A 25631-nucleotide genomic window follows, 5' to 3' on the forward strand; every position below is an offset into this window, starting at 1 on the left:
CATCAGTGGAGGGGTGGTCTGTTTTCAGGGTAGCAGCACCGTCCAGCACAACTTTCTGTGATGATGGAAATGTTCCCGTCTCTGTCCCGTCCAATAGGGCAGCCACCAGTCACCGGCGGCTCCTGGGCACTCGGAATGGGGCAAGTGTGACTGAGGAATAAGTGTGTACTTTCATCTTATTTAATTGCTTTAAATTTAAACAGCTTGGGCGTGACAGTGATGATGGCTGGACAAGAGCATATCTGGGACACTTTGGAGTCGACTGGACGGGCCAGGGCAGGCTTGGGGAGGCCTCTGGGGCTCTGGCCGGAGCTGCTGGGTGGGAGGGGGTCACTTAGGGAATAGGGAAGGGTGGGGGAAGGAAGTGACGTTGGGGTGAGGAGTCACCAGCTCCAAGACAGACATCTTGAGAATGTTCGTGAACATACAGCCAACTCCTGCTGGTCTGGGACACACAGGTTTCTCCAGGTGACTTCGCTGATCTCTGCTCTGATTCGTATAAATCTTGCCTGAAAGGCAAGCGTTGGAGAGCTGGAGCTTAGTTTCCTGTCCCTCACACTTTCCTCATCAGGAATAATGTTCCACGCAAAATTCCTAGTTTGCTAACGTCTTACCTATAGGATCTTCTGGTCTTTTGAAAGTTTGAACGTGTTGTTCATAGGAGCCTTTTTACAAATGGAGCTGAGATACTTGGAAAAGTCTATAACAACGTGTTCATAATATAGTTGATTACCACCGGAGGACACCATTTGGGATTATTCCCATGACAAAGCTTCTTCTAGTCTAATTCAGAACTCTCTAGGCTGTGCTATCCCGTATATTAGCCACTAGCTCCATGTGGCTATATGAATTTAAACTCTTTAAAATAAAGTAAACGTTCAGTAGTTCTTCGGCCACACTCACCCCACTTCAAGCGCTCAGCAGTCACATGTGGCTGGCGGCTGCCATACCGAACCAGGCACAGCCCCCTCTAACACACACTTCAAATCATCTAGGGGCTAAACGGGTCCTAAGACAGACAACTAGTAGGCAAATGAGTTACTCAAAGAATATCTAATGGTAATAGCTGTAGCATAAGAGAACAAAAATGCAGGTACACAATTAGACCAACTGGCGGTAGGCTCAGGCCGAGCAGGAGAGCCCTGATTTCTGTGCCACGAAATCGAAAGGATCAGGGTATCTGATGAGCTAAAAACCAAACACAGACAGAAGACACGGAGCAGCCTTGTTTCTTCAGAATGATCAAAAGTTTTCTATATGAAATTTTAAGGATAAAGGTGAACCTGATTCTGATTTTAAAGACTTAAATGTTTTTAAAAAGCTTTAAACAGAGGACAACTTGTACGATGCAACTCTGATTTTTAGGGGAAATTGTTCAATGTAACAGAAGATGTGATGACTTTAAACATTATGATATAAAAATGCATTCCAAATCTTCATGATCTTCTCGAGACAAGAACCGTCAAAGATGGGAACGGGAGCCCAGTACCCTCTCGGCCACCAAACAGACCTGCTCTGTTCAGACCACAGTCAGGTTGGCTCAGGTATTTTGGGACCTGGAGCAGAAGATGAAAGGTTTTCCCAGAACATCTTGGGATCACAGAATTTGAAATTTCAGTATGTCTAACGACATGATAGTTATAATACTCGCATGAGGAGAAACTGGGCTATTTAAATGAAAGCTGAAACGTAGTCATTTGGAGTTGGTAAACTAAGTTTCAAGGAAAAATTACATACTAATTCTGGGGTTTTGACACACTGTCGTATATTTTAGAAAAGTCAGCTAATTTATTTGGACCATTTCCCCAACTGAAAGATGGGTGTCTCACAGTTAAAAATCTTGAAGAGTTGGTGATAAAGTAAAGAAAAGTCCTTGATAAAGTTGAAAGATTTTGCTTTTGAGATAATAAGCAAAAAAGAGGGAAAAGTTTAAAAACGTATTCATTTCTCCTTTGTTTAATCTCTGCAATCCCTATCTCACTTTGCAATGCTGTAGGCTATATGTGGATGCAGCTCCTCTGTGGCTTCAGAAGTCTTCAGGTAGCCCAGTTTGGTCAAACAGCATGAAGTTGAGAGTCCAGAGAAATGTAACAGATAGATGGAGATTTTGCACGGAACAGCGTTAAGTACTCTGAATCTTGAGAAGAACCTGCGAATGAATCCTTGGTGCCTCGAGACCGTGGTGAGGCAGGCTAGGCCCTGGGGGTCAGAGAGGCCTGGTTGGATCCTAGCACCTTGGCTTTTAATAGCTGGGGGACCCGGGAGAGTCATCAACCTGCCGGAGCCTCAACTCCCTCATCTGTAATATGAAAATGAAGAGCCAGGGGAAAGCTGGCCTGTGGGTGTGAAATCTCTTTCTAAAGTGAGGTGTGCCTGACAATTTCTATCACCATCCAGATGAGAGGAGAAGATGAGCCAATCTTGGTGGCTGCTCTGAAGCACACGTCGAGACCCAGAACAGCATCTGCCCAAAGGCAAGTCCTATCTGACCCAATGGCCACATTCAGCTGAGACCATAGACAACTCTGCCAGCGCCCAGCGTTAAGTCCCTGCCGACGAGCGTGGACGCCTGCAGACACTGCCGTGTCCCTCTCGTGCAAGCCTGCGAGCCAAAAACTAAGTGACAGAAAGAAGCAGTGACTAGTTTAACCCTTTAACAAAAATCAAAGAAAAATGAAAATGATTTGGAAATGGCAACAGTTTAATTGAACCCATTTACTGGCATCTACCCTGTCTGAAAAAGGAAAGCAGCAATTTTCTGACTGTTCTTATAACCTGACAGTGAAACTGGTTCACACAATGAAAACGTACATAATCCAGTGTCAAAAACTGGTGATTTACAGAAATCACCCCCATTTATTTTTCCCAGCAAAGAGGAGAAAAACAAACACGTTTCCACAATTCAGTGTTTGAATCACTGGCAAAAACTGTCTGCCTCATTCAACGTTCCCGGCCACGAGCTCCGGGAACACTCTGATGGCCACGAACCTCCCGTGGTTCAAACGAAACGGAGAGCCCACGCATGAGGGTTATGTGAGTTGAAGACAAGATGCCTTCTCACAATGTGCCTAAAAAGAAGGTCTTTGAAGAATACCCAGATCTTCAAAGGAATGAAAACACTCCTGTTCTGTTGTTGATTTTTGGTTTTGGGAATAAACTTTCTTCACTGGGAGGAAGGGGTTGTATGACTTTGTAAGTGGAAACCAAGAGGCCGCTGGCTAATACGTATGCCTCCCCTCCCACAGGGCTCTTCTGTCGCCCCAACACCCTCTTCCATGAATTTTGTTATGGTTCGGAAAGGTAAGGAAAATGACTTCAAGTATTCGATTCCTATCAAAAATTGGTATCAAAAGTAATAAAGGACCTAATTTCTTTATAATTCCATGTTTTAAAAAATAACTTAAGAAGCAAGAGGTCCGGCCCTTTACTTGTATAAATACCACAGCGTAACTAGAGTTTCTTAAGACAACGTGGGGAGGAGTCCGTGTTGAGCACCTCGATCATTGATCTTAACGTTGGGAACGTCTCAGACACGGACGGAAGAGTCTTATAAGAAGGTGAGATACTGAAAAAGAAAAACACAAAGCAAGGGTGTGAAAATCAACACAACTGTACAAAAAAGGCAAAGCTTACGGTCTATTAATTCCTATTACGATATTCACTTTCCAGTACTCCCCACGCACGACAGCAGACAATGTTACAAAGCAGGGGGCGCTGTGAACAGAGCAGGCCCTGCTGCAGTGATGATGTGGGGTACGGGCAGGCTCCCACCACGAGCTGCTGGGAAGTTCAGCCAGTCTTCAGAAAGAAAAATCAACCCCTGATTTGCACAGTGAGCGTTACGCACACACGTCCCACTGGGGCGCATGCTGGACACGGAACCGGAAGACACAGGTTTCGGGTCCAGCCTTGACCCTTATCAGCTTTAGGGGTTCCTCTCAGCCCCGCTTCCCATATCTGCAGCAAGAGGGAGAGGGTTCCTAACTCCCAGAGCTAGCAGGAGCATGGGACGGGTGTCAAGGTACGCTGTGAAACGGCAGCTGTACAACGTAGGGTAGTATTGCTATCTTTTCCTTAAAGAGTTGTTGAAAGATCAACACAGTAAAATGATGTAGGAAACAGAGGCGAGGGCTTTGACCTTATGGTCGTGTCACTAAAACATGTGTAAACTAGTAAACGTGAAACAAGAATATACCGCAACAAGGTGTAGCTGTTAGGAGTTTCCATTACAGAGCTCATGGGATCCTTGCAAACCGGACAAAAGTGTCCTACAGACACAAATTTCTGTTTTAAACAGAGCACAAATTATCCAGCCACTTTTAGAGAGGTTGCTGTGTTCAGTAGGTAACGAAAGGCAGACTGGAAGTGGTTATGATATAAAGGAATAAATAAGGTTGAACAGTGAGATCTGCTTATTCTTAACTAACTCTGAAAGCATCTGTGAGTTTAATTTCATTGCAAATTTACACGTTCCCCGTGGTGCTTCGGAAAACAAGGGCCAGGAAAGATCAGAGTCTGCTAGGCTCTCCCACCGTAATCGTCAGGGGTAATTTCTGGCTAGCATTTCCTGACTCACGTGTATTCCGCACCTAAATAACAATGAAGTATCACCTTCCCAAAACCTAGAGTGCAGGAAAAATGCAGCTGAAAGGCAGGCACTACCACCCAGACTCAGTCTGAATCGGGTGCAGCTCAGCGTTCAAAGTCGCTCCCGAATACTGACCCTGAGAGTCTGGGACAAAGGGCGGATTAGGCAAGAGATATGGATATCTGACTATATAAATAAGACATTTGTAACCCTTTCTTCACAAACTGGTTCCCTTACTCTATTCATTATTCACGTTTATCCATATACTCACCTGTTAAGGGGTCTTACGCGACAGCAAAAACATTTTAACCTTGAAAAGTGGATTCAATTCATTGTATAATCATAACTCATAAAAATGAGTACAATTCCAGTTTCACGACGCTCGAAAAGTAACGGGGAGCCCCTTCTTTCCCTTTTCAGTTGTAACATCCTTTTGTTTGACCCCTATCCAGCAGTTACCTTTTCAAGTTCATCCAGCTTTTAGCTATTTTGCTAAAGGCCTCTGAACCAGGGGCGGTCATAGCTTCAAAGTCAACCAACTGAAAAAGAAAGAAATTTAACAATGTGATCAAACATGGAGGGGAAGCTCCCTTTGGGATCCGTTGCATTCGTGTGTCTCAACACAAAACTCCACAGATTGGGATTTAAACGTTTCCCTTCCAGCTCCAGCTCCGACATACCTTCCCTTTGGGAATTTTTCCTGCTACTTCCTTTCCACTCGCCATCAGGGCTCCCACAATCACTGAGTAAGCGATCACACTGTTTAGGTAAAGAACAATTACCGGTCAGTCCCAGGCCACGGACAGTTACCACGTTAGAGCTTACCACGGATTTTCCATCCTAAGAGATGACATTTTATTTCTCTTAAGAATTCTCTGGACATTAAACATAAGAATATTTTCATTTGCCTTAAAAATATTTACTAATTTACTAATAAAACTATTTACTGATTTACTAGTTTCAGGGTAAACGTGTAAGAATAATATTTTTCTGAGAACAAAGAGTATCTTCTAATTAGGAGTTTTCTCCTCACTTGGCTTTTCTCTTCTTGTGAAAGAGTGAATTAGAAAATGTGCCTGCTTATATTTTTAACACCTTCATGAGGCGTGGCTTTAAAACGCAATATATACGATATACTTTGTAAATGCAAACATATTAATATTATCGTTTAAACATTAAACGCTGTGGCCCCGAAGACGAAACAAGCAGAGCGCGTTTGCAGAACGCACTCACAGACTGGCCCGAAGCCGGCTGCGCTACGGGGACATCCCGGCGTGTCCGGACTCACTCTGGATCCTGACGTCTTTGTGGCACCAGCTCTGTGCCCTGTGCCAGGCAGCCCAGGACGAAGACAACTAAGACAGACGTCTTGCCCCGGCGAGCGGACACCAGAGAGAGTGAGCCCGCCCCGGGGTCGCCTGCCAGGGAAGCCCTCACTGAGGCCGCGGCCACGTGCGCTGCACCTTCGAGGGCCACGGGTGGGGCCCCCGAGGCAGAGGAGGGGGAAGCGGACCGGCAGTGGGGGGAGGAGACAGGAAGGTGTGGGCACGGGCTGGGGGCGTGGGGAGGCAGAGAGCAGGGCGGCACAGCCGCCGTGAGGACACGCGCGTGCACAGCGCCTGCGAGGGCGGCGGGCGGAAGGCGGCACGTGGAGGGCATCGCGGGCACATCTAATGACGACTGTCCCGAAGGCACAAGGTTTATGTTCCCATTTTGTTTCAATGCCGTCGTTACCGTTATGTAAGTTCCGTGTAAGGGCACGCACCCGTCTACACCGGAGTGCTCACCACAAGCCTAGTTTCCATCCATCACCACACAGGGGACCCCCTTCGCCCATGTCGCCCACCCGCCCCCAACGCTTTTGTCATATTATAACAACATTTACTATCACATTTTGGAGAGTTTTACTTTCTAAAGTAGTACTTAAAGATCAAGACATTTAAGTGTATTACTTTAGCCAAAGCGTCTTAAAGTCAAACATGTGCTAACGATGGCATACGCCATTCGCATGATTTACTGTACACGGTACCAGAGAACAGGGAAGAAAAAGAAAGCTCTACAGATGCATCCCTGTTTGAATGACACCTGAAAGATGCCTGGTGAATTCAGTAAGTAGCAAGAATTCATTCATAATAACAAAAGTACTTTGCAATGATTGGTGACCCAAAAGTATTAAACGTTAGGGCTAAAGGTCAATTAATGGCCAAAACTTGGGGGCGAGGGGAGAACAGGGCAGGGTACAGTCTGGGCAAATATCAGGAATTAAAGCACAGGGCGCACACGTGCGCACACAGTGCGACTTCGAGCTCCAGCCCATAAACGCCAAGCACCTTCTTTTAAAACTACCTTCCAAGACTCTTGGTGATGCAGTAGATCAAGGACATCATGTTTGGGTGGACTTTGAAAAAAACCAAGGGGTCTTCCCGCCATTGCTGGGGTACCTGTACCCAGGGCCACACAGGAGATGTAAGCAAAAGGAGTGCGTTCTTCACTCCAAAAACTGTCAGATTAGAGGATATCACTCACCTGGATCCGCGAGAGAGCGGCATTAAATTATAAAAGTAATAAACTAAAGATAAGATTAAGTTGCCAACAGCATCAGTCTCCTAGGGAAAAAAAAAAACCATGTGCTTATGAACTTAAATAACAGATTATGAACTCATTTCTTATCAGGTGACAAGACACATCAGAAGCATTTACATTAGGAAGAGGATTATTTCCTTCTTCTTCTACAAGAACCTACTTTCCACATCCTTGAATATTTTATACTCTTCCCAATGATGTTTTTTCTCACGAGAGGGTATACATTCAGCTCGGTTTAGAGCAGTACGTCCCCAGCTGCCTTTAAAACTGCAACCGTTTCTGATAAACCTAGACATCTGTTTCAGTCTATAATGTTACTTGAGATGTCGACATATACATTGAGATTAAAATAAAACAAAGCACTTATTAATACTGAATACACTTTCTCAGACTACAGGCCTCTCTACTCCAGGGTTCTGTCTAGTGCCCTACCCCCACCCACTGAGATTTAGGTGATCAGTATACCTAATTTATGGGTATAAACTGATTAAGATCCTGAGAAACAAAGTAACTTCCCAAGGGCCACGGGCATCCATTCCAGAATGCGGATGGAGTGGCCGCTACACTCTCCACACAGTGGACAGCTACAGCGACGGAGGTGACGTTGCAGCTCCTGCAACCAAGGAGCCCCACCTTGAGTCGGGGAAGCAACGGAGGGCAGAGGTCACAGTCCAGGAGAGTGTCACTAAATGCAGCACAGGTCATGTCCATCGTGGACCAACCTGTTCTCTTAAATCTTGACAAAGCCCAAATTTCTGATACTATGACACAGTCACTACATACATGTATCATTCCCCTTCCCCAGTTTCTGTACTTACTAAATACGGGAATTGTCTCTACAAGAATATTAAAAGAAATATTTACCACTCAATTAAAGCTGATTTCAAGCATAAACTGTGTAATCCCAAGGAAAGGGTAAAGGCTTTAAGCAGTGTACAAAAGAATCAGAAGAAGCATGGATAAAATGAAGATAAACGAAACCTACCCCAAATTCTGATGAGAGAATCAGTACTTTTCCTTTCGCTGTTAGATCTTTATAAAGTGCATCTATTTCGGCGTGATATAACTGTGTCCTTTCTTCTGTGGTCTGGGTTTCCACGGAAAATAGTATATTGCCTACCCTAAAAATACAAGAAGGTGTGTCGAAGGCACGTATGATATGGTTCAAAGAGCTAAGCACAGAAGGGTGGGGAGGGCAGCGTGGCGACGGGGGCACAGGACGCAAGGAAGACTGTCTCTGCCTCTCTGAGCAGACAGATGGGGCGTGGCTCACAGCAGGCAGCTTTTCCACAAAATACGGTTTTGCTCAGTCTAACTGCAGGCCCTGCTTACATGAGCTTCAGCTAACACAGGAGGAGGAAACTACACAGAGTAGAATGTATTTCAATGCCCAGGAAACATTTTATCAGACAGCCACCCTATTACAATAGAAGAGCAGGGGCCGGGGCTGTGCCCTGAAAGCGAGTTCAGGGCCTCCGCTGTTTCCTTTTCTATTAAGCTTCTGCTGCATGAGCTCCACGTGAGGCTCTGTGGAGGATATAAATTCTATGCAACAGGTAGTTACTGGATAACGCCGGTACCCAAACGCTGAAAATACTCCTCAGACCCTCTAAGGGACAACACAGCAGAGCTGCCACGTTGCTGGAGGGACGCAGGGGGAAACGAGGCCACAGACTGTGATGAGCCCATGCGTAGAGCCGTAACAGTTCATCAGAGGTCTCAAGGAGAGAGAGTTGATCTACTCTGGAAGACATGGAAGAAAACAGGAAATGCTTGCGGAGGAAGGGGCCTGAGCCTGGGTCTTGAAGAGGAGGACGGCGATGCCAGAGGCGCAGAGCCAGGAGGTGGGAGGTGACCTCGGCGAACAAGCAGTCCAGCTGAATTAGCAGGCCAGGCGCTGGCAGGAAAGTGCTTCAGGGAGGCAGGAAGCGTTGTTTGAGGCCATGATTACAAAAGGCCTGAATGTACGGCACGGGGGCCGATTTTGGTGTCAACAGGCCACGGCAGGGTATGGACTGGGGAGGGAGTTCTGGAGCCACGGGGGCGCCCCACGGACCCGGCCTTAGGACCCGACGATGCACAGGTCAGCCACAGGAGACCGGAGATGGAGGCATGGGTCATGAGTAGGGGTCAGAGGTCCCGAGCGAGACTGACAACAAATGGGGTGAGACAGACAGCTGAGCAAAGATGCTGCGTTTCAGGGAAGGACTTATGGACTCTTACTCGGCAGTTGCATTTCTGCCTGGGTGAAGAGGTAGGAGAAAAAAATTTCACCTCGACAGAAAACCCTGGAATTCCTTCTTGGGGGAGGATGACCCTTATTGGGAAAGTACTTTGATAAGTGGCTTGGGTTAGAGATGGAGACCTCAACGACGTGGCAGAGTCACAGAATCTGGAAGTTGCTAAACGGGGGTTTCCTCATGAAGGCCTGTGTAAGTTTGGACAAGGAAACCAGAGCCCAGCAGGGGCTGAGAGGACATGGCTCCCACCGCTGAGCTGCCGGAAGTCCCTGATGCAGAAGTGGTGGAGCCTCCTAGGGAAGCAAATGAGGAGTGCGGTGTTTTGGGGACGGCAGTGAATGGAGAGGGTCAAGGTCATTCCACCCAGAACTCAAGGGATATGGAGGCTCCTAGGTGAAGTTTGGATTTCAGATGTAAAGAAAATGATCATTAATAAAAACGGTCGCTGCGGCGCTACTACTGATAAGGTGAAAAAATGGGAAACACCCTGAATGATCAATGACAAAAAAATTAGTAGGAGCAACTCTACAATATCCCTAAAATGGAATACTATGCAATTTTTTAAAATGCTTCTAAGAATAGGATATGGGGAAATGTTGGTAGTAAGGGTAGAAAACAAACAGGTTGTAAAACAATATGTACAGTATAATCTCAGTTTTTAAAGGAAACAATGATTTAAAATTTTTAATCTTTGCTTATCTGTATTCTAAAGTTTCAATAAGACTGCACTTATACTCTCATACTACATTTTAAAACCTATATTTAAAACCTATATTTAAAAATCCAATAATAGCCTTCAACCTGCCAATCTCTCATCTTTTTTCCATTTAATTAGTAAAAGTCTTACCCACGACAAACTTCAAGAACCTGGAAGAATGCTTTCCACAAACCACATGAGACATTATACTTGGTATCTAGAAAGCGGTTAGATTCGGCACAGTCAGAAAATCTACCTGCTGCTGTAATAATCTAAACGTCACGCTAAAAAGAAAAAGAAAAGCTGGTTCTCGTTACACACTGGACCTTGATCATCTCCGTTTTAGGAGACAGCCAAAGCCCAGGAGGTCCGATCTCCCGCAGCAGCGCCAAGCGTCTGCATGCCTTCTGACACCAGCCCCCGTCTGCGCACCCGCACGTGGGAAGCACACGTACTTGTCTCCTGTAATAGTGATCGTGAAGCCGTCATATTCCTTCCCTTGGTCTTTGAGGCTGGGAACTTTTGTGTTCACAGTGAACCCATCCTTCGTTTTAGTATTAAACTGCTTTCGGGGAAAAAGAAAATTCACGTTACTGGTGAGATTCACTGTAAATTCCCAGCTGCCACTGTGCAGCGCCGACTCCGACGTTCATGTCTTTAAGAAGGGTCACGGTGTGCCAGACACCGTGTATTCTCTGTCCTGGCCCCATGCCCCAACCCAGACTCCCAGCCCAAGTCACGCTCCCCGTGGCCCCTGCCAGAGGGCAGCAGAGAACCTCAGAGCAAAAGGCGCACAGCCTCCCTGCAATGGCAAGGCCCTGCTCACTGCTAAGAGCTCCCTTGGGGTCTTTTCTCTTGTTCATCTTAAGCGGCAGCCACACTGATACTTTGCAGCATACTTGTATTCAACAGCCTATAATTCGAAAGAGCACCTTGTGTTTATTCTACTGCTTCTTCAAAGTAGACTCTCATCTGTCTGCAAATACTCAGAATTTTGTCACCTGAGAATTTTATACACACGCGTGCCCACACCCCAACTCCGCAGACCACAGAGTGACAAAGCAAAGTATTCTAAAGGAATTACACAGAGATCAGAGTGGCCCTTAAGGGTGATGAGTATGAACACGGCTTTCTGTTGAAAACACTTTTGGCAAAGTGAAATGCCAATAAATTACTCCAGAAAAATCCTCCCCAATTCGGTTATTTAGTGTAGCCAACATTTTTTTAGGATTGACGGACCTGAATAAGAGAATCAATGGTAAAATTAAAAGAGGTCGTGCTTCGCATAAGATACTGGAGGGAAAGTTTGCCCGAAAACAGCGACAGCCAGCAGGCGTTCACCAAGGTCCAGAGAACGACATAGATGAAGGGACGTCAGCAGGAGAGCGGGCGGCAGGGGCCGAGACGGGAGGTGTCCCGTAGGAGGACAGAGACTTGTAGAGGCAGAAGGCGCTAACACTTAGTATGTGCCAATGCTCTTTCATGCCCACAGCATGCCCATAAGACAGGACACGACCTCCATCTTACAGGTGAGGAAACCAAGTTGGTGAGATGAGGTGAGGTCTGGCCCGAGCTGGCACGAGGGAGTGGCAGAGTGGAAGCAGGGACCCAGGCCCTCTCGACGTCCAGTCCCCTAACTTACTAACCAGCTGCCCCGAGGGGAGCTGAGGTACATCTGAACTTGGCTTTTCAGAAAGCAAAAGTGAATGTGCTGAAAAAGTACACGTACTTTTCAGCAAAAGTACCTATATCTCAGTGGAGGCTGTCACGGCATCATATTCACCAAGCACTTTAAACACAAAGGCGTATTTTTACATACTTCTACGTGTGCCTTTAGAAAGGCCAGTGTGCCCACAGCCTGGCTGGAGGTGCGGTGCAAAACCACAGTGGGATGGCCACTCCCAGATGTGGCCAGACAGGCAGTGACTTTGCACTGGGAGCCAGGCACTGGGCGGGCGATGCCCGGCCCCTTAGCTGCTCTCCAGGCGACTGCAGCCTTTTCTCCATTGTGCTTTTCTTTTTAGACCAAGATATACATATATTAAAATATCCCTAAGCTGATTTTGTATTCTGCCTAATATAGTAAATTTAAATGCCTAAAATACCCACAGGACAGCTAAAGACTAAAACCTGAGTCAGGCTCTAGTTTTCTTTCTGTCTGGTGCATCCAGCGGCCCTCGGTGCGGCCCTTCTGCCCCTTCGGGGGCGTTTGGGGAATTTATAGGATAATGTGGTGGCTGCGGGGATGAGGTGCTGGGGACGGTCACACAGGCGCGACTCCCACTGGACTTCCGTGTAGATGAAGAACGTGTTTATAATGTAATGATTATCTAGGCCTGGAACCAGACTCCGTTTTACACTCACACGCTAAATATTTGTTACAATTTTAATACACACTGACTTTCCTAGGAACGCAAACAGCATATACATTGAGGAAAGAGGATACTATACATTGTGTGGAACTTTATTAAGTGTGGTTTACCATTACAGAAAACCGTTATCGCCAACATCGTAGCTCGTGATACTTGAGTCACCAAATGACACATGGATACAGGGCTGCATCTGTCGCTGTCACGTTCACCAAGATTATACACATATGTGCAAGCAACTGGCTACTTCTTTGTGGCTTCTCATGAAGACATGCCTGAATGTTGACACACTGAAATACATGGTTTTCTACTATAAACAACTTACCTTTTAGAACTCCCTTACGGCACTGTGGTGACTTTTGAAATAATTTTTTGAGTAGGTGGGATACATCCTTTATGAATTTCATTCTAGTGCAGTAAAGGGGCCATCTGAACATGTTTACTGAGTTAAGACGGGTCTGAGAAGACTGAGAACCACTGCCTCAGTTCATGAGACCCTCACAACGAGCAGGTCAGCCGGAATCACGGCTCTCCAACACATGAGAGCCTGGGATGAGACCGGGAGAGCCTGTCAAACCCGGCGAGCAGACTGGACCCTGGGTACAGAGTCAGCTCACGGCTTTGTCCATGACGGGATGCTTCCTGGTTATTCTTTAGAAATGGATAAGCTTTGGTCAGTCATAGAAATTTCTTAATGTTTATTTGATGTAAATCAATCTCATCTACTATAGCTACAAGGAGAACATTGATTCAAGTTTTATGTTATAGTTCAAACCATTAGCTGAAAAAAACCAAACCAACCTGCTGCTGGTGCATTATGGGTAGTTATGTTCCTAGATGGAGAAAAGGTGCATAAAATTATAACTTCTTAATGGATTGTACTTTTAAACAATATAATTGCTGTCCCCTGACACGCCCTTTATCTTGAATTCCAATGTTTCTGATACTGATACTGCCACACCTGCTTTTCTTCAGTAGCATTTGCCTGCCTACCTTTCCGCCTTCAACGTTTTGAATGTCATCTCGTTGTAGGTGTTTCCTGTGAACAGAACCTAGCTGGGCTTTAAAATACCGATCTGAGATGCTCATTCTTTCAGTGAGGGATCGATTATTAACGTCATGTTGAGACCCAGCATCCATTACAGACATTTCCTCCTTACCTTTATCCCCCCTCTCTTTCTGTAAGCTTTTAGTTGAACTGACTTTGTTTTCTTTATTCCATTTTCCTACCTTCTAGGGTCCGTTTTGTTTTATTTTCGTTATTCTGCAGAACGTGTTTTTATCAGTGTTTTCAAGTAGCACACTTTATAAAACTTAAAATACTTGTTAACAAACAGGCATTTAATAATTACGAGTTCGTTTTGTAAAAAGTACCGGGCTTCCCTGGTGGCACAGTGGTTAAGAATCCGCCTGCCAATGCACAGAACACGAGTTCGAGTGCTGGTCCGGGAAGATCCCCCCATGCCACGGGGCAACGGAGCCCGTGCGCCACAACTACTGAGGCTGCGCTCTAGAGCCCGCAAGCCACAACTACTGAGCCTGCGTGCCACAACTGCTGAAGCCCATGAGCCTAGAGCCCGTGCTCTGCAACAAGAGAAGCCACCACAATGAGAAGCCCGCGCACCGCAACGAAGAGTAGCCCCCGCTTGCTGCAACTACAGAGAGCCCGAGCCCAGCAACGAAGACCCGACGTAGCCAAAAGTAAATATAAAAATAAAATAAATAAATTTTTTTAAAAAGTACTAACTGTTTCCCCTAAAAACGCCTACTGCGATTTTGATGATAAATTTACCTTCATAATTGGAAGGAGGTCTTCCACTTTGTGGACCTTTTCCAGAGCTTCTCTAACTTCCAACAATCCTTTAGGATTATTAGCTCTTAAAAAGGGAAAGAGAGATGGCAACTAAAATTAATACAGAAATTAATAATTATGCTCTCACCTTTAATTTAAATAAATCATCCTTAATTACTAGTGGCTTTGTTTGTGGCTAAACCACAAACAAAGTTTTGAAATAATGGGATGGTTTAATCTAATGAGTATTGGGCTACAGATGAGAATTAAGGAAACAAGAGAGCAGTCTGTCTAGAATGTGAACTGGGGAAAACCTGAAAGGATGGACAGCCAGCGTCTGTGTGGACATGCATGGGTCTGGGCTTGGTCAGAACACCTTGATCCTCCTATTCCAACTATGAAATTAGAAGTGAGTGTTTTTTCTTCCTAAAGTTGCTCAAATGGAAGTACCCTACTAAGCTCTTATACCAATTTTATATTTACCTGGTGAGCTAACATTCAGAATTCCTTCTTCCCCAGCATTCTGTCCGCTGTCCTGTCAATGCTGTACTGCCTCTCAGTTGAGGGAGAATGAGTATTAAGGCGAAAATCCCTCACTTAATCCCGAATTAAGAAATTCAAGGAAACATCCTGCTTTGAATTCAAAGAAAGCCTAGACGCTTTCAAAGAGGCTAGAAAAGTCACAGCAATGTGTGTAAGATAAAAATACTCGGTTAAGGTCCATGGATTTTGTGGAGCTCTTAAAAAGAAGGTTGATAAATGATTATGAAAGGTTTTATGGTTCCGAACAGTATGTAAAAATATGACGTATTTTGTTTGGTCTGTCAATAGGCTTGGTTTTCAAGTTTCATAAATATAACTAATGTAAAATACATAAAATTTATCCATTACTATGAAAAGAAAATTGAAAGATTACCCATGATAAACTAGGATTCTATCTTTAATAAAATGAAGAATTTTCTCAAAATATTCCAGGTATCTCATGTTGATCACCTGACCCCTGTAAGAAAAAACAATTAAGAATGTTTTTACAAAGAAATATGTTCCACACAATATTTAATTTCAAAGTTAATTCAAAAGGACAATAAGAGAGCTGGGAAATTCGCTTGTTTGCAGCCAAAGAACGGGAGAAACAAACACCTGTCTAAGCAAGACTGATGGTCAGCGACTGGGCTTATGCTGGTGGGAAAGGCACCAAACTCAGCCCTGGAGATGCCAAAACAGGAAGAAAAGTCCTCAGGTACTTAAACGGGGCTCAGACTTGTATCCCCTTATGGATCCTTTCCCTTTTTCGGCAATATGCTCCCTCCTGCCCCTTGGGGCTCCTGATAGCACTAGGGGCTAATACTCCTTCTTGCTGTCCAGCTTAGTAGCTGTCTTCATCTCCTCTACCACTCTAAATAGTATTTTCCTCCCGTTTCTATCCCCACCCCCATTTTTAAAACTCTCCCAGAACCTCACGTACAGCCAACACGCCGATGTACCCATCCAGCTGACGCACGTGTCCGGCAACACACATAGCCAACTGCTTCCCGGGCACCGCTCCCTGGACTCCCCGCAGGCGAGTCAAACCTCAGGTTCAGGAACTCACCCCAGCTCCCCAGCGTGTTCACCTACGTTCTGCCCTGGGGCTTCCTGGCCTACTGGGGCAACCACGTGCCCGCTCGGCAATGGGACCGCGTGCCCGCTCGGCAATGGGACCGCCTACCCGCAGCTTCACGCTCGCCCTCACTTCTAACCCACCCCCAGTGTTCCGACCCTGCCTTCTCAGTATCCACTCTTCCCCTCCAGCTCACTTCCACAAAGCTTTCCAGACCTCGGGACCAGTGCACCGGAATGTTCCAGAACTTTCTAACCAGTCCCACGCCTCCAAGGGAAGTCGCTGTCCTCTCATCTATTCTGCCACCTGTGGCCAAAGTGATCACCCAAATGTGTAAATCTGTTCAGCTCACTTCTCTGCTTCTGATCTCTGAATGACTCTCTTTTATTTCAGGACAAAAAGTGCCTGAGCATGGATATGTTAGCTATATTTGGGGGGAAAAAAGCTGTTTATGTTTCAGCCTCTGCCTGTCTTTCCAGCCCCGACTGCTGACAGCCCCTTAATCATAAACTAACCACCAGTCATAATGAATTAGTGATACCTCCCTGACCATGCCTGACTCACAGGTGCGGCCATGCCTGACTCACAGGTGGGGCCATGCCTGACTCACAGGTGGGGCCATGCCTGACTCACAGGTGCGGCCATGCCTCACCCACCTCTCTGCTTGCCATCTTTCCAAACAGCATCACCTGAAGGCTGGACTGGGACCCCCACCCCCACCCCACCCCCCACCCCCGCCCTCCGGCATCCTGTACACGTGACCACCACCACTCTTAACACACTACACGGTAGGCTCATAGCTTAGTGAGGTCCATCTTCGTCACTAAGCTACAAGCCTTCTGCCGTGAGAGGCTGTACTTCACGGCTAAATCACCATCATGCTGCACAGCACATGGAGAGTGGCCTTTAGTTAAAGCTAGTTGAGTCTACCTGTGAATGTCACAAATTATTCTGCAAGAAACAGGAATATACAAGTCACAAGGGGAAAGGAAATTTATTTTCTAGGAATTAAAAAAATAAATGTCTTAAGAACATTTCCATTAAACTTAAATGTCAAAGTTGTATACTATACTATTTTCTTGATTCAGGGTTCTGGAATTCGAAGCATTTTAGATGTGACACAACTACCACAGGTGTAAAATTTACCTAAAATTAAATTCAGTGGGTCTGATACTGAAGCTGATACTCTTTAATATTTGCTCATCATATATCTAGAGGGTGGCTAAGCACATGAAGGGTCCGGTAACGAGGTGAGCACTTCACCCACGCCCCTAACTTGCCAGAGCCTCTGGACAAAACAAAAGCTCTCCAGCTAACCTGGCTCATCCTCCCAGGAAGGCAGCTTAGCACCCAGACAGCGTTTTTCATCCAACCGCCTTGGGTGTTGCAGGGTTGGAAGGGGGAGTTTTCCCCCTCACCACAAGAACTCCCGATATTATCGGGATCTTATGGTAATGTAATATTCTCCATCTAATTACTTTCTATGATGTTTTAGGGCCCTTTAAAGACTGACATCTAGGCAAAAATCTGGCACTCTACCCTTCACTTGAGTTCTGCGGCAAAGAGCCTGGAGAAGGGGCACAGCATTTCTTTCCGCAACCAGGCTAGCTCAAAGGAATGCGGGAAGGACCTTGCAGGTGCAGAGCTGATTTGTGTCAAAAAGTCACCGAGGAGGGAGCACTGGGCTGCTCGTGGTCTCCATGAACTGACGATTTAAAATAAACTCCTATGAGAACAGGAAAGATAAACAGAATGTTCATACCTGATCAAATTGATGTGGTTGTTAAAGCCTCTGCTAAGACTTCGCGCTGGCATCTGATCCAACCATAACACTGGCTGGTCTGGGTCCGCAATCCTGTAAAAGAGAGCTTATTGAAAAACGAAGACCTGGGCTTCCCCGGTGGCGCAGTGGCTGAGAGTCCGCCTGCCGCTGCAGGGGACGCGGGTTCGAGCCCCGGTCCGGGAAGATCCCACATGCCGCTGAGCGGCTGGGCCCGTGAGCCATGGCCGCTGAGCCTGCGCGTCCGGAGCCTGTGCTCCGCAACGGGAGAGGCCACAACAGTGAGAGGCCCGCGTACCGCAAAAATAAATAAATAAATAAATAAATGAAGACCTTATAAAACCTAGAAATGTTCAAAAGCTTTCAAAATAAAACATGTAGAGGTCTTTGGAAAACAACTGCTCAGTCCATTACATCTAAAAGTATGAAACACAAACCTGCAAATTCCAAAAAGATGTTCTAACTGGGCCAAGGAAGACGTCAGTACAGGTTTGCTAGCAGAGCAGAATTTTTCTCATGAAAATGAGTATCAGCGGTTCCCCCTCTAAAATGTAGCTGGTTGGCCAGGCCCGCACTTCAAGCATAAGAAGACTGGTGCACTGAAGCTCGTTCAAAGGTACCACAGGTAATGAACGATATGCTCTTCCAGAGAGACCGCTTTTTCTACAACACCTCACTTAAAAATGTGCTCGGAAGCACGGCAACGATCAATTCCTATTTCATAAATATTCGCCGAGTGTATTTCAAAGAATAATGATGTCAGGAATTTCTGACAAACTGTAGAGAGGAAAACATAACTTACAAGGCCAATTATTAGTAAATAAAATGGGATTCAAAACCTGTGAACTAGAGGAGACTTAACATTTTCTGACAATGATAAGACGTCTAGCTTATTTTCACTGAAACGTCAGTTACCGTCTCCACTTCACTGCGATGTCAAACATGTCTCTCCACTGCATCAGCCGCGTTTTCCCATTCATTCGAACCTTTGAACTGGTCCACGTACGCTGTACAGCTTGCATGACTTCTAAGGCTGCCAAACCCATGGCTAAAAGAAGGAAATGTGGGGAAAACAGAGTTTGTAGGTACCCTTTAGAGGGAATGATCTTCGCCGACAACTCGGCGAAAGAATCACGGAATCTAAAAAAAAAAAAAAAATGGTTCTGATGCACCTAGGGCCCGGACAGGAATAAAGACGCAGACGTAGAGAATGGACTTGAGGACACGGGGAGAGGGAAGGGTAAGCTGGGACGAACTGAGAGAGTGGCATGGACATATATACACTACCAAATGTAAGGTAGATAGCTAGTGGGAAGCAGCCACTTGGCACAGGAGATCAGCTCGGTGCTTTGTGACCACCTAGAGGGGTGGGATAGGGAGGGTGGGAGGGAGACGCAAGAGGGAGGGGATATGGGGATATACGTATGCATATGGCTGATTCACTTTGTTATACAGCAGAAACTAACACAGCATTGTAGAGCAATTATACTGCAATAGAGATGTTAAAAAAAATGACAAAAAATTTTAAAGGCAAAAAAAAGAATAAAAATTAAAATAAACCGGGGGAAACAAAAAGAATCACAAGTATTGGTAATTTAACAGGACCATAGATGCATTACATGATGGCCTGACTAAAGCTCAACTCTATCAGAGGAAATTGGAGGCAACCTCACACTTGTCTGCTCCCAATCCTGAAAGAACTGAGGTTCAAATCCCTCCTCACCCTACAGTAAGGAGACAGCTCTGGTGGATGAGCTGTCTGATTTACAGCAATGACTGAAGACCTACCTCCTACATCTACACCAAAGCAACAGCATAAGAGCCAAAGTTGGAAGCACTCTTCTCTCAGAATTCAGTGTGAATGAATCTATACATTTCTGTTCTGATCACATGGAGATTTTCAGTAAGCACAACATACGATTCTTTTCAAAAGTACAACGTGGTTTTACCAATCCTCAGCTCCTCTGTCATAAACACTTCCATTTTCAGATAGTTTTAAAATACCTCTGTGTATTCTCTTGTTTGGCAGGAAACCAGGTGTTTCATACTGCATCAGAGATCCCAAACGATCAGCTACACAAATCAGCTCTTGGACCTCGGGCTTATAACTCTCAAAATTCTGATGTAACACGTCTCTGGAAGAAACATTACGTACATGATAAAGTCTTTTACCACAGATATCTGGTTATCCAGTTTCACCTGAAAAGCAGTCGCTTCTTCCACTGCAAAAATAATCAAGGAACTTCTGACCACATGATCTTTACTTCAGTGGTCTGTACCCAACCAGACACGAATTCAAAGCAGGACTCTTCATGACAGTGTGTGTGTACAGTCGCTGTCACGTGCTTGTTAGTAACGCTGATAACTAGTCTGCAATTCAGAAGACACGTCTGAGCCTTATTTGTTCTGTAAACCTCTCCAGAACACAGGGACTGCCTCTTTTGACAAGCAACCAAACCCGACCCTACGTCCATCTCCTGCTCCGGCCCCAAGTTACATGATGCCAAGTGTACTTGGGACTGTGTATGTGACTGCTACTGTTTACCCGCCAACCTGCTAAAAGTTTTCATAACAAAGACTGCAATTCTAAGTTACAGGCTGTGTCAGCGTCCCCAAGGGTTTAGTAATTCACTAGGAGGACTCCCAGGCTCTGTGTACAGCTGTACTCGTGGCTCTGAGGACACAGCACAATCGTCAGAGGGAAAAGGCACGTGGGGCGAGGTCCAGAGGAATCCAGGCGCACTTCCAGGACCCTGGGGAGACACGTGGCACTAATTCCCCGAGTGAAACGCTCACTGGCCACGCCGTGCCCAGGGATTGTACTGGGGGCTGACCACGTGAGCACCCCTGCCTTGCAGGTACCCTAGGCCCCCAGAGGAGGGCAGGTGTTCAGCATGAACCACACTGTTCACACACATGGCGCAGGTGCTGGGAGCCATTCTTAGCTCTGGGCACTTGGGGGTAGGGGGAGATCCCGAAATCCCCGTTCCCAGACGCCAGCCCAGGGCCAGCCTGGTGAGCAGGCCTCTCCAAGGACAGCCCTTCAGGCGCCCCCGCTTTCCTGCACATAAGTATTTCTCTAAAAAGGGGTGCTAGAGGACATACATACCTCTTTGAGCAATCTATTTGGTTTTTATTATCTTGATTATTGAAACTTACAAAAGCATACAACCTCATTACTCAACGAAAGGACCTGAACAATTATGTAGCTCTACCTACTTGTATGCCACTTTCCTGTCCTATCCTCCTGCCTCCCAGGAAGAGGTAACTTATCTTGAATTTTGTGTTCACGATTCCTTGACATATCCCTAAACAATATATTCTATGGTTTTGCTTATGAGCTCTACGGGGAAAATGATGTGACCCTGCAGTGTACCAACTTGCTGTTTTTACTCAACTTTATATTTCAAAATTAGTCCACACTGTTGCTTGGGTCATTTGTTTATACTGCTGTATAATACCCCACTATGTGACAGTATCTCATTTATCCGTTTTTCTGTTCATGAACATTTGGGATGATTTCGTTTTCAGTTGTGAACAAAGAAACTGCTATCAACAGGTCTCCAAGCAGACATGTGCACAGGTACATGGTTGTCTCCTGAATATACACAGGAGCGGAACTTAAAGATTGTAGGACGTGCAAATATTCGATTTTACACAATAAGGACAAACTGCTGGCAGAAGTTCATGGAGCAATTTATCCCCCAGTGTAAGGAATTTCCCCATATCCTCCTCCTGGTCAATACTACTATTATCAGACTTTGTATTGCTAATATTTGTTTACCTAGTGGGTGAAGCATCTCATGTGGTCTTATAGATTTATGAACTGAAGCATCTTTTCATATGCTTGCCATTCATGTTTTCCCCTTGATGAAATTACCTGTTCATGTCTTTTGCACTTTTCTAATCAGCTGTTTGACTTTTATTTGCAGAAACTGTTGGTGTTGAAAGGTTTACAGTCAGTCCAATAATTGACCCTAAGTAGGTGATATGACTTTCCTATTTTTAAGATTTTTCTCTTTACCTTAGGTGTTCTCCAGTTACTTATGATGTGTCTGAGTGGATTTTTTTTCGTTTACCCTGCTTTTTTAAAAAAAAATCTATGAATGTGTTTCCTTCGTTCTGGAAAATTCTTAGCCATTATTTCTTCACATACTGCCTCTCCTCCATTTTCTCCTTCGGGAGTTTCAATCACACACACAAGTGTTAGCCCTTCTTACATTTTACGTACCTGCTCTCTTTCAAGTTTTCTAACTCCTTGACTCTCTGTGCTCTGTCTTCCAATTCTGCAATTTTCTCTCAGCTATATCTAATCTGCTTTTTAGCCAGTATACTGAATTCTTCATTTCAGTGATTATATTTTCTATTCCTAGAGCTTATGTTTTTGGTCTGCGGCATGTGGGTCTGTGGCATCTGTCTGGTCATTTTTTATAATCTCATGTCTCTTCCTCATGTTTGTGATCTCTTAATAATTTCTTCAAGCATTTCATTTGGAGTTATCGTAGAGTCTGTTTTCAACAATTCCAATATCTGAAGTCCTTAAGGGTCAAAGTCTATTGTTTGTGGCTTCTGTTGATTCTCACAAATGGTTTCGGTCATCTTGGTTTTCATTCTCACACTCATGATCTTAATCTGTGGGAATACTGGGGGTACAAATGGGCACTAATTTCTCCCCAGGAAGGATCTGCGTCTGCTTCTGTTGAGATCCTGGGAATGCCTCCAATATGGGATCACTTTAGCCCTTTGAAGGTCAACAAACCCACCCTGCCATGCCTCAAGGCACTCCACTGGATAGGATGCCTTCTTCCGTTAAAATGTGTTTACCGTCCATCACTGTAGTTTGAATACTTTCTCTTTTCTTTCTTTTTAGGCATAGAGGGAGCTGATCTTTACAGATTTTTCCTAATTTTTAAGACACTGCTAGACTGCCAGGAATTAATTTCTGTTCTAAATCTAATTGTTCTGTAATGGGATAGCCTTTTAAGCATATCCATTTTGCCATATTGCAGCAGTATTGGCCAGTGCTGTAATTTCAGACTTTTAATATGTTAAGAAATTTGTTTTAAAGTAACATGGTAAAGGAATAATGCATATCAAACGCTACCAAGAAGTATAAGTACATTTGAAGTTACCCCACATTAGCAGGGAATGTCGCGCTAAAAGGAAAGACGATGCCCAAAGGTAAGCTAAAAGAAATATTTGCGGACATATCCAATTCAAAAATAAATTCATCAGAAACATGAATAGAAAGCCATTTACTACTGACCAAGAGAGATTATGATGAACTTACAGCTCAGTGTTGAAAAAGAAAAAAAAAATCTTCACTTAAAGCGCTCACTTTGAGAGTTGCACTGACATATATACACTACCAAACGTAAAAGAGATAGCTAGTGGGAAGCAGCCGCATAGCACAGGGAGATCAGCTCGGTGCTGTGTGACCACCTAGGGGGGTGGGATAGGGAGGGTGGGAGGGAGACGCAAGAGGGAGGGGGTGTGGGGATATATGTGTACGTCTAGCTGATTCACTTCGTTGTACAGCGGAAACTAACACCACATTGTAAAGCAATTCTACTCCAATAAAGATGTAAAAAATAAACAAATAAATAAAGCACTCACTTTATGTGGGGTTGCAGCCCTGGCTGCTCTTCGTAGTCTTCTATGAGGAAAGGCAGATTCTTAGCCCAGTGGTCTTTAAAGCTCCCGGGCAGGTCCGCGTCAATGTTATATTCCGTAAGGGGAGTATCAAGGTGGGCATGAAGATATCGAGAATACTCTGCAGATGGGAAATGGGATCTGACACACCCGGATATGCCAAAGAGACGGTTTTTATAGCTAACTGTAATTTTTTATGGCCAGTCTGTACAAATACTTCATAACAAACCGTTATTTAATTACGAGGATTCTGGGACTTCCCTGGTGGTGCAGTGGTTAAGAATCCGCCTGCCAGTGCAGGGGACACAGGTTCAATCCCTGGTCTGGGAAGATCCCACATGCCGCGGAGCAACTAAGCCCGTGCGCCACAACTACTAGGCCCGCACTCTAGAGCCAGCGAGCCACAACTACTGAGCCCACACGCCACAACTACTGAAGCCCACTGCGCCTAGAGCCCGTGATCCGCAACAGGAGAAGCCACGGCAATGAGAAGCCGGCGCACCGCAATGAAGAGTAGCCCCGGCTCGCCACAGCTAGAGAAAGCCCGCGCACAGCAACGAAGACCCAACGCAGCCAAAAGTAAATAAATAAATAAATTTATTTTAAAAAATTACAAGAATTCTAAATGGAGACTCCAAATTTTAGCAAGTCACTCTTATATGATAACGGAGGTGGCCTGCCACTGACTTGAGTTACCAGGGTCAAATACAAGCCAGCCAATCAGGGTCCACTTCGGCGAAATTTTAACCACCTTTCCATAAGCAACACCAAAGATCTCACTATTCGATTCCAGAGTCTGGGAATGCAAGTTCAGTGTTAGACAGAGCCTGCTTCCTTCTCAACTAATAGATCTACGGACTACGTATGCGATGTCATCAACTGACTGACCAACTGCTGCTTATCTCTAGGGACGCGGTGTAGAAAAAAACCAGGATATGGAGTGCCCCCAGCTTCAGTCTATAGTCCACAAGTCCAAGTTCTCCTAAACCAGGAAAATAGAGGGAATTACAATTTAGAGTAAAGAGCTGTGCTATCGAAAAGGTAATCCCTAGCCAGCCGGCTACTGACAACTGAAGGGGTGACTAGTGCGGCTGAGGCACTGAACTTTAGATTTTACTTAATTTGAAGTAATTTAAACTTAAAACTGATATTTTATTCAATTATTAGAAAACTGCCGCAGGTTTGGAACAACTTACGTATATCAGTCTACTTTTACAACTTTAAACTTTATGAAATCTACGTTCAGATCAAGTATTTCCAATGAAAATTTAGCGTCCAAATTGAGATGAACTGTAAGTGTAAATTATAGGCCATATTCAAAGACTAGTACCAAAAACTGTAAAACATCCAATAAAGAGTGCTTTCATATTAATTATATATTGAACTAATATTGTGCAGGTACCAAGTTAAATAAGATAAAATATATTATTAAAATGAATTCCACCCGTTCGCCTTTACTTTTTTAATGTGGCTACTAGAAATTTAAAATTACACACATGGCTTGTAAATGTTTTCACTTGGACAGTGCTAGTACAGAGGGCTAATGATAAAGGAAAGAGAAGGAATAAAAGTAAAGATTTGGGCTTTATATGAAAAACAAAAATGTCTTTGTGTATGGCAGAGAAAGGGTAAGACTGACTAATAAAAGGATAACCCAAAGATCTGCTTTCTTCTTCATCTCAATTTAAATTCTCCAAACTATGTGGGAATTCTGATATGAAGGAATGACAGTTCAAAGATACCAAGTTTTTATTTAACAGTATAAACCTCATAAAATGTTCCTTTCCTGTCATTCCTATATCTCTGGATGAGGTGTGACAAGTCATGGATACCCAGATGATTGTCACATTTAGGTCGGAATATGTTTTTTTGGCATAAGTAAAATTTTTTAACTTTAGAAAGAAAAAATGTGAGGAAGAGGGAAAAAAGAAAAAAAAAAGCACTGGATCGGCCTTTAGAAGACATGGGCTCGTCCCTCTAGTCCAGATACCACCACTAGCCAAGGGGCAGCTGAGGACAAGTCACGCAGCTGCTCTGAGACTCAACTGCCTAACACGGAACATCAGAGACACAAGCAGTATCACTCCTACTCCAAGCACTCAGCGTCAGTGATTCTGCAGCTGTTTGACTTACCTCGGAGATACTTCACTTTAAGGTACTCTGGGCTGGCCTTCTGGCCTGGGAGAGGGTCATTTAGCATAACTTTAGTTTGTGCTTTTATCCCTTCATAAAACTGTCCCATTGCTACGTGGCTGAGTCCTTTCATGTACTGGCACACCTCGTTATACGGTTCCAGCTGCAGACACCGCTGAGGCATCGAAGGAGAAAAT

At 44.9% G+C, this 25631-nt stretch overlaps 1 protein-coding gene across 9 annotated transcripts in view; it reads right to left on the reverse strand.

Moving 5' to 3' along the window:
* Positions 1-2817: 2817 nt before the first annotated feature.
* Positions 2818-25631, reverse strand: part of TTC13 (tetratricopeptide repeat domain 13) — a 93569-nt gene continuing 70755 nt past the window's right edge. For 5 of the 9 annotated variants that reach the window (XM_030763509.2, XM_022553188.3, XM_030763508.2 and 2 more), the window contains 13 exons: positions 25435-25609; positions 23266-23422; positions 19654-19784; positions 18565-18697; positions 17632-17724; positions 15186-15269; positions 14270-14354; positions 10564-10673; positions 8157-8292; positions 7115-7194; positions 5269-5347; positions 5048-5127; positions 2818-3565 (listed from right to left, as the gene is read on the reverse strand). In XM_030763509.2, coding sequence (XP_030619369.1) covers positions 3451-3565; positions 5048-5127; positions 5269-5347; positions 7115-7194; positions 8157-8292; positions 10564-10673; positions 14270-14354; positions 15186-15269; positions 17632-17724; positions 18565-18697; positions 19654-19784; positions 23266-23422; positions 25435-25609 — 1458 coding nt within the window. In that variant the 3' untranslated portion in view covers positions 2818-3450. Of the gene's footprint in view, positions 3566-5047; positions 5128-5268; positions 5348-7114; positions 7195-8156; positions 8293-10555; positions 12768-14269; positions 14355-15185; positions 15270-17631; positions 17725-18564; positions 18698-19653; positions 19785-23265; positions 23423-25434; positions 25610-25631 lie in introns of those variants that run through there. The other 4 variants (XM_022553189.3, XM_089897392.1, XM_030763507.2 and 1 more) reach the window with 2 other exon arrangements.

Source organism: Delphinapterus leucas, chromosome 16, assembly GCF_059928025.1.
Source record: "Delphinapterus leucas isolate spDelLeu-1000000601 "Yukka" chromosome 16, BTC_Dleu_Yukka2, whole genome shotgun sequence".
Lineage (NCBI taxonomy): Eukaryota > Metazoa > Chordata > Mammalia > Artiodactyla > Monodontidae > Delphinapterus > Delphinapterus leucas.